Source organism: Momordica charantia (genome assembly GCF_013281855.1).
Source record: "Momordica charantia cultivar OHB3-1 chromosome 9 unlocalized genomic scaffold, Mcharantia_2.0 BLBB01000009.1, whole genome shotgun sequence".
In the NCBI taxonomy this organism is placed as follows: Eukaryota; Viridiplantae; Streptophyta; class Magnoliopsida; order Cucurbitales; family Cucurbitaceae; genus Momordica; species Momordica charantia.
In genome coordinates this window covers 5,179,766-5,188,905 of record NW_028275167.1, presented here as the reverse complement: position 1 = coordinate 5,188,905, position 9,140 = coordinate 5,179,766, and the positions used below count along the sequence as shown (strand labels likewise).

General features: G+C 35.6%; 1 protein-coding gene across 5 annotated transcripts; it reads right to left on the bottom strand.

Annotated features, from left to right (window-relative positions):
* Positions 1–805: 805 nt before the first annotated feature.
* FAS4 (RNA helicase family protein) lies at positions 806–8,025 on the bottom strand. 5 transcript variants are annotated; one of them, XM_022290604.2, is made up of 14 exons: positions 7,867–8,025; positions 7,481–7,728; positions 7,328–7,386; positions 7,073–7,151; positions 6,927–7,001; positions 6,801–6,850; positions 6,640–6,700; positions 6,182–6,547; positions 5,616–5,855; positions 5,283–5,513; positions 4,634–4,747; positions 3,336–4,547; positions 1,667–3,213; positions 806–1,565 (listed from the first exon to the last, which is right to left on the bottom strand). In XM_022290604.2, the coding sequence occupies exons 3-13, from the start codon at positions 7,375–7,377 to the stop codon at positions 1,756–1,758; spliced, it is 3,936 nt and encodes a 1,311-aa protein (XP_022146296.1). In that variant the 5' UTR covers positions 7,378–7,386; positions 7,481–7,728; positions 7,867–8,025; the 3' UTR covers positions 806–1,565; positions 1,667–1,755. The 5 variants fall into 5 exon arrangements, with proteins under 5 accessions (XP_022146296.1, XP_022146279.1, XP_087973719.1 ...); XM_022290587.2 differs by having other exon boundaries at positions 7,553–7,728; XM_088117593.1 differs by having other exon boundaries at positions 7,481–7,575; positions 7,867–7,993.
* Positions 8,026–9,140: the final 1,115 nt, after the last annotated feature.

The window sequence follows — 9,140 nt, the reverse complement described above, 5'->3', positions numbered from 1 at the left end:
TCGACAAGTTTTGTCAAGTTTCACACCAATAAAGTTGGATTAAAGCACAAAAGCAACCAATAAAACTTCACACAAGAAATCCACCTCTGGTGTTGTTTTTGTTTGAATCTTATCAATTTCGCACCAAACATAAGTTTTATAATTCGACATATATGAGAGAGAATACATAGTTTTCACGAAATTATCAAACAAAAATCTTATAAAAATTGAAACTCTTTGTTAAAGTTTAAGGTGGAGATTGCAATACTCGTCCAAGTTTAAGATGTAAAATGTTGAAATTGAAATTTTGGGATAAAAATGATAAATTTTGTGCTAAATTGATCTTTTCCAATTTAAACGAGTCGATATTGGACTTTGCAATATTTTGTGTAGGCTTCTAGTAACTTGATGATAAGATTATATGAACTGCAAGTACCAAAAAAAAAAAAGAAAAATGAGTGCAAGAAAATGATGTTGCAAGGCAATGAACCTAAGACATATGGGTCAAGATAATTAAACAGTGCATATTGGTTATTGAATGAATGAAGACATTATTTGTGGGGTTGTTTGGAAACATCTTTCAGTCTTCTCATTGTCAATTTGTCAACCAGCCTTTTCATTTGGATCAAGTTTTGAGTTTTCCTTGAGAAATCATGTCAATCATCTATTTCAAACCGTCATTTTGATTCTATGTTTTCAACTTTAATTCATGTACTTTCAAAATATTTATTTTAGTCCATGTAATTTTAAAAAGTGACTATTTTGATCTATTAATCTTATTTTTCATCTCATTTTCTATATCACAATTTCAACACATCACTCGATATATCTTGAATTGTAAACTTTATATTAAAGAATTTTGGTTGTGTTAAAATTTTACAAATAAGGATCAAAATTGTTACTATGCTCCTCCGGTTTGAAACTTGCTCTTTTGAAGTAGCTGCTTCTTCATCCCATCCGCCCTCAGTCCAATCGAGTATGTGATTCCTGCTCTGCTGTTCGGAGGAGAACTCAATCACCCCTCGATTTCTTATGAAGATGAACTTGAAATTCTCACCAGTCTCTCTTAATCCACCTTGACTACCCAAAGTGGATTAGTTGCAATAGTTGTTGAAGCCCCCGTCAGCACCAGAAGCAACCATCTCACAAACGTAGGACCGAACTAGGACTCTGTTAGAAGCACCAGAAGCAAGCATCTCACAAACGTAGGATCGAGCTAGAACTCTGTTAGAATCCCGTTTACAGAAAAGTAACAAGACGACTATATTGCAATATCAAAAAAAGATTACAATATCAATTCTCTCCTTAGAATCATGCTAAGTTTCTCACCTTAAACTATTCCCTTTAAATGCCTTCCCTGGCTCTCTACTTCTTCTATTTATAACAAACTCGCCCCTAACTAATTACTATATTGTCCCTAACTACGATACTAATACTATTCCCGAACTAACCCTAATAGGATTCTCAGAGACTACTGCACCAGAATTCCAGAACCAGCTCCAGCATTACAGGCAAGATTCATATGCCACCATTGAACTGGATTCCGTCAGAAGCACGTTTCCTAGAAAGCCATAAATAATACGTATCTGCAAATCAAAAAATTTACGAGGGTCAACAACTATGGTTTAAATAAAGAACTATCTTCTGTTGAACAAGAAGGAAAGTTAGCAAAAACTAAACAACCCACCTCAACTAAAAGGAAAAGCTTGAATCAAAATTTTGTATAAATTGAATAATCTAATTTACACTTTGACATTTGTCCCCTTTATCAAAAGATTACTCAGGTTTCAATTTTTTCTTGCTGACCCTTTTCAGTCCCTTGGAGAAATGTTTTTGGGGCTCAAGTACTTCAGAAACCATGTGTGACCAAACCTCTTTAAACTGACTACTTTGAAAACTCTCTTGAAACCAATCCATGATTTCTGAATGTAGTTCATAAGGATTTTCCTTCCAAACCTCTCTCAGTGTAGCACAAGTGTTTATCTTCTTAGATTTCAACCTAGAGAGAAGATTACCAACTCTTTTTTGACCTAATGCCTCTGGCCTTAAGACACTACTGGGAGGGGCTGCCATGAACTTGCGCACCGACTTTAAGCATTGCACCACATTCCCTTCAAGCAAAGCACATGCAAACACTGCAACTCCATGCACAATATCTTTTATTGGCATACTGTGTAAAGGAAGCTTCCATAGATGAGGGCCGAATGTAGGAGCAACCCATGAAAATACCATATCATTTTGAGGTTCGTAATAAGGTCTAGGATCTGTTAGAGGTGCTGAGAAAGTACACAAGGAACTGGCATATTTAACAAGCCAATCTGGTTTTACACAAGTCACTCCATGCATGTACGGTCGCTTCGTAAGTAACAGTTCATTGTACACCAAGAATTCTGGGGCTGAACGAGAAACCGATGACCATCGGTGAAGGAACACATTTTCTTTTACCATGCAAGCTTGATACTTTCCAGCACGTTCTTTTCTATCACCTTCAGCTGTCTTAGAAATGTCTCTAATACGTTTGGCAACCCTGTCTGGCCAACCCGCACAGATTGCTTGGCAAATTATCTCTTCCTCGTTCAATGAAAGAGGATGCTTACTGTATGGGACATCCCACACATTGTTTACATCCTCCAAAGTCCCATTAGTCCATGAAAAGTCCAACTCAGCAATAGAAACACCACTATGATTGAAAACAAGTTGCAATAGTTGTTTCCTCAACTTGGACATTTCTTGCATAGTTTTTAGATGTAATGTGTAGCAATTACAGAATTCCACAGGACGTTCAGAAAGTTCAAAACACTGCAATGCGTAAGCTACTGTCAAAGCATCACTGCTAGGATTTGAAAATTTTTCACGGGAGAGTTTACCAGCTTCTTTTAGCTTCTTTTCCAATGATTTTTCCACATTTTCCCCATCATTTTGTTGTAAATCATCCTTCATTTGACTTCCTTCAAACATCATGACAAAAGGATTAGACATGCTCAAAGCTGCAGCTGCTGCAACAGAATATGCAAGAACAAGATTTGCACGAGCAGTATTTTTCGAATTCCTCATAATCTTAATAACCGTAAGTAGCATCCTAGAGTGGCGTGGACTTAAAGGATAACGAGCCATTGTCTTCCCCAAGGGTGTCAATCTGCCACCACTATCAAGAGCTTCAAGAGCTTTCAAACAACTCTCAGCCTCAAGTACTGCAGAGGTCTCAGGAGGAGTGGGAAATGGAAAATTAACAACCTGAGAGAGAAAAAAAATATATATCATCGTACAAGGAACAATCAAGTCTTCTAGTTAACAAAATAATACATTCAAAATCCAATGGAGGAAAAATATAGTAGCTCAAAACACATTACACATACCTTATCAATACCCATTGATTTCATGAGAAGAACAACACCATCAACTGGTATTCTAGCTATTTCAGCAAGAGAAAATTCAGGAAATATATTACTAAAAACGGCAGAAGAATAGAGACGATAACAATGCCCAGGCCCAGTCCTTCCGGCTCTTCCAGCACGTTGAGCAGCTGATGCCTTGCTAATCCACTGCACTTCATAATTTTCAATTCCATTTGAGGAGTTATATGTTTTCACCTTCTCTCTACCAGTATCCACAACATATTTTATGCCTGGGATGGTCAACGAAGTTTCAGCTACATTAGTAGCAATAACGACAAGTCGCTCTCCTTCCTTGACTTCTTCAAACACACGCAATTGAGATACTGCAGGTAGCATGGCATAGAGAGGAAGAACATGCAACGCACCAACAAAGAAACCATGTTCACAGTTTTCTTTGGTCCTCGCAACACATCGTTCAGATGATGATTCCTCTTCTGTAGTGTGATCAATCTGTATTCCATCATAGTTTGAAACAGTTTTTCCATCTAAAGCATCAAATGCAGCCTTGAGAGAGGTGAGACTTACATCTTCTCTTAAAACATCAGTTAGGTTACCATCATCTTCATCAAACATTGCATCATTTTCATTGAATTCCAATTCACTGTCTGTTTCTGAATCGTATGAAACATCAAACACATCATCATTTATATCAAACTCATCCTTATCATAAGAGCTAAACCGATCTGCCTGTTCACCTATTGAAAATTCATGATCTTCAAATGCTTCATTGATCTCCTTCATATCCAAATTCTGAGTGGAATTCATTTCAACAGCACCATTGTTATTTCCAACATCTTTTTCATATGTTTTCTTTATCAGCTTCTTTGAGGCTTCACGTAGCTTCTTGCACAAATTCTCAACCTCTCTCTGTCCAGTAACAAAGACGAGTATACCTCCCGGTGGCAGCTTTTTGTGAATTGCCAGAACCTTTTTATATGCCTGACCAATATAATCTACCGTCTCTGTTCTCCTAGAAAAATGCACAGTTACCGGATATTGTCTAGTGGGAACTTCTATAATGGGAGGTGCAACATGAAACAATCTTCCCCCAGAAATGAAATCTTCCACTCGCAAGGTAGCACTCATAAGAACCAACTTTAATGGAAAAATCATGTCCTCAGGACTAATTCTTTTTCCTGAAAGTATCATCTGTTGTTGCTTCATGTGCAAATCCTACATTTAGCAGTAAGATAACATCGGATGAAGATAGGAAAACAATAAAAATTATTGACATGTCCTAACGAACAATATATGTTCACCTGGCGAAGCTTAACAACACGTGACAGCATTCCAATCAATATGTCAGTATTCATGCTTCTCTCGTGAGCCTCATCAAGAATTAGAACAGAGTAACGCTTCAGTAAAAAATCATTCTGCACCAGAAAATATAACTTGTTTTCAACAACAATTACATAGATAAATCATCATAAACCATGGCTCATTCAAAATAAATCAAAGAAATGGAGACAACAAATGACATGAGAGAGAAGAGCTAGTTAAGCCAGACAGCAAATTAATTTACTTCTAAAATATAATGTTGATTGCAGAGTAAACCAACTCAGGCTTGGAACATAGGGTATTGTTTCACAACAATTACATACAATCATAAAAACTAAACACTTCACCCTGCTGTGAGAATGGAAAGTACATTTTATTTTGACATCTTCCCCCAATAATATGAAAATGAGAAATTGCTGCAAGTCATGGTCCCTACACACGAGTGTGAGAGAGAGAGACTCTTTCTGTAGATAAAACAATGTCAATAAATCAACTATAGCACATTTAATGTAAGCACAACGGCACAAGATTCAATTACATTGAACGCTACAGTCAAAATGGTAAAAATTATTGCATGAGATGTTACTTAACCTACAGAACACAAAAAGACATCACATCTCTAAGGAATACCTGAACTTCACGAAGTAAAATTCCATCAGTCATGAACTTTATTGAGCAACTATCTCCAATTTTCTTGTCATACCTCACTTGGAATCCAACCTCTTTCCCTAGATGAACACCAAGCTCATATGCAACACGCTTAGCAGTGGCAAGAACAGCAACACGTCGAGGTTGAGTCACCCCAATGGTACCTCTCTGAAGACTAGATTGTAATGAAGCAAAGCCAGCCTCATATAGAAACTGTGAGATATCAAACAAAAGGGAGAAATGTGATGATGAATTAGAAGACCTCTAAAAGAAGAGTGAGCAAAAATCAACCATGAATAACAGATACCAAAGAACCTGAGGAACTTGAGTTGTTTTGCCACAACCAGTCTCTCCACATATTATAACTATGGGATTCTCATTGATCGCTTCCATTATCTCTTGCTCCATCATGACTATTGGAAGATCTTTCCTCTTATCTTCAATTTCATGTGGCCTCAGTACGGGCACCACAATTGGCCTAGAAAAACGCCTTTCTGGAAGCGGGTTAGATGTTGTTGTACATGTTTCTACCTTTGGGATTTCATCCTCCTTATCCTTTAAACCATTTAGATCCACAATCAGCTCCAAGCAAATAACAACAGAATACACATAATTGAACAAGTGAGGCTCTACACTAATCACTATTATATGGTAAACCACGTAGAGGCTTTTGGACAGAAATTTACACATAATATAGACATGAAATTGTATCTGTTATATCAAACTTATGACTAAATGTACACAAATTATTTAATGCAATTGGTCATGACTGACAAAAAGTGCAAAGTCTATGGAAACTCAATTGATGCATATTTTCTACGATAAAGATGGGTGCCATACCAAATAAAATATAGCTAGCCACAAATGAAACCATAACATACCATCATCTCAGGTTTTTTTAGGCCACCATCTATGCACGTAATACATGATAAACCTCTTTCATCTTCTAGCATAACTGTACTAACATTTTCAACTTCATCTGGCAATGAAGAAAAAACTTCGCCTTGCTTAGGGACTATAGTACCATTATCTTGTAAGGAAACTTCTCCTTCTTCTGTCAAAGGATGATCTTCATCAATCTTGATATAAAGTTGATGCCGTGAAGAAATATCAGGAGATTCAAGATGATTTTCATGTCGAGCAATGTAAGTGCAGGCTTTGTTCAACTGCTGGTCATTCCTGGAAACCTCTATTCCTACTTTAGAAAATTGTATGTCTCTGCTACGTTTTTCCAATCTTGTTTCATCCTATATCCATTTTCACATTAACTTACAACAAAATACAATCCCAAGGGAACTGATTAAAATATTTAATTAGTTATTGATTCGATGTTACCAACCTGGCCAATACTAACAGAAGATCGTAAAAGAAGAAATGCGTCATCTGGAATCTTATATTTCCTGTATCATGAGTGATTCAAATAGTGAGAGACTATATTATATTTTCTCCATTAAAATAACTAAACTGAAAAGGTTATGAAAGAAATTAGCGTTGGAATACTCCAAAGTTTCCAGGCTTTTTGACAGTAAAAGTGTTTTTTCTTTGTCCTCCTGCACAGATTAAACCAAGTTAATTCAGTCAAGTAAAAAGAAAAGAGATAAAAAGCTCAAACTGCACATGCTCTACCTCCAACTTCATAATCTTTCTTTTCTGTGACTTGCTCAACTTTGGTTTTTTATTTATCTGAATCTTTTTACATCCCTGTACATGGAAAGGTTTGATCTCAAAATTGTAATCACAAAAAGTGAAAAATGACAAGATTGTTGCATTACCTTATTCGTGTTTTTCCGCTTTATATTATTCTTCTTACTTCCCTGCAAGATGACTTGATTGCTACCACCACTATCCAAACTGCCAAGCACAATGGAAAAAAAAAGGTCTAGAGTAAACTATGGATGGGAAATCCATATTCAAAGCAGGCTAGAAAATGCAATAACTCGATTTCCTTTTCACATGAAAAGTGAAAACTAATAATAAAAAATCAAACAATATCTATTTCTTCTTTTTGTCAAATAAATATGCACTACCTCCACGACCCTTTTCCACAATCTAGCTGATCATCGATAAAGTCTCCCATTTTATTGCACTGCACAAAAACGAGCAGATTTTAAATGCAGACAATAAGGTTTCATAAAGCGCGATAGCCAAAGAAATCAAATAAAGGGGTGTAAGGAACCAACTCCGGATCGTGTCGGGTCGGGTCAGTTCTGACAGTAGTCGGTTTTAACCCGACAACCCGAGGGTTTCCCTACCTTGTGCGCCGCTCTTTCTCTCTCTGCAAGGCGGCAGCAACCCCAGCAGAGTTACAAGCGAAAGGAACTCGAGGATTTTGGATGGATGTTCATGACTGAGCTAAATATCACAATTCTTATGGGTGTTGTATCTCTAATTAATCGCCCTCCCTTTATAATTAACTTCAATTGGGATGCTTTATATAAAATTTGTACACAGGGAAGATGAAGAACAGTCAGTGATTACAGCAGATGAAAACCAGAGGAGTCGTACTAGAGAGGGCAGAAGAAGGCGTACGCCGTTTGAGAATCAACGGTAGAGAAAGCGAACTTACACGAAAGAGGCGGTAGGCGGCGGCGCAGTTGGACAGTCCAGACCGTAGGCGGAGGCGGAAGCTTTCGTTTCCTACCAAGACGACGAGAATGCGATCTCCGGGGGAGTGGCGCAAACTGAATATCTTAATTTATTACAAAAATAATAATAAGATCTCTGTGAATTTAAAAAATTTTATAAATTTTCCACTTTCTATCCCTTGTTTTTTCACCAACAAATTTAAATTATATTATGTCTATTAATTTATAAACACTTAATTTTCTTTTTTTATTCTAATCTTTTTAATAAATATTGGTTTTCTTTTAATATTTGATGTTAGTAAAAAATTAAATTTAAAAAATAATCACATAGTAATAGACTAGTCTTTTAAAAATGTTTCGATGTTGTAGGTTATTTCAACCGCATCTTTTTTAACCTACATCCTCGACTCTTGACCGAAGGAAAGAAATATAAAAAAATGTATGGTAATAAATAAAAATCACTTATGAAATAGTTAAATTGATTTTTAAACTATTTTCTTTATAAATCCATTTTTAATTTGATTTTCAAATCATTTGAAATTTGTAAACCATTTATATATGCAGTGTAATCAAACAAATTTGTGATTAAAATTACTTTTAAACAAGGTAACTCAACGCTAGAGTATTTTAATTAAAACTATTTTTGTAAAAAAAATGTTTTAAATAATTATAGATTTGACTCATTAGTCCAAGATAAATCAAAAAAAATATTTTGAGCAAATAAGTTAAAGATCTCATGATAGTCACGCTACCACCTTCAATATCATATTTAACTTAGCACCAACTGTATTTAATACTTTGCAAAGAAAGGTCATAAGAAAAAATATATTATGACATTATGAACTAGTAAATTGAAATTTGCAAAATAATAAAGAATAAATTAAATTATAGACTTTAGGCCATGGAACGAAGGAATGAGAATTAATTTTTTCATTCCTTTTGACGGTGTTTATTAGATTGTAGGAATAGGAATCAAATGGTGGGATACACACAATTTTTTCATTTATATTTCCCAATCTCATTCCTCTCCTACATCCTCATCAATCTCTTTCTCATTACATGGGCCCACACATTTATTATAATTACTCGGGATCGAATTGATTATAGAAACATGAGTTTAATTAGTCGCTTTATTAGTGAACAAGGAAAAATATTATCTAGACGGGTAAATAGATTGACCTTAAAACAACAACGCTTATTACTAGTGCTATAAAGCAAGCTCGTATTTTATCTTTGTTACCTTTCTTAATAATGA

Coding starts and splice junctions, on each gene's coding strand:
- FAS4 (XM_022290604.2), bottom strand. CDS start 7,377: ATGGGAGACTTTATCGATGATCAGCTAGATTGTGGAAAAGGGTCGTGG. Junction 6,851..6,926: donor GAAAGATTATGAAGTTGGAG/GTAGAGCATGTG, acceptor TAATCTGTGCAG/GAGGACAAAGAAAAAACACT. Junction 5,514..5,615: donor AAACAACTCAAGTTCCTCAG/GTTCTTTGGTAT, acceptor GATATCTCACAG/TTTCTATATGAGGCTGGCTT.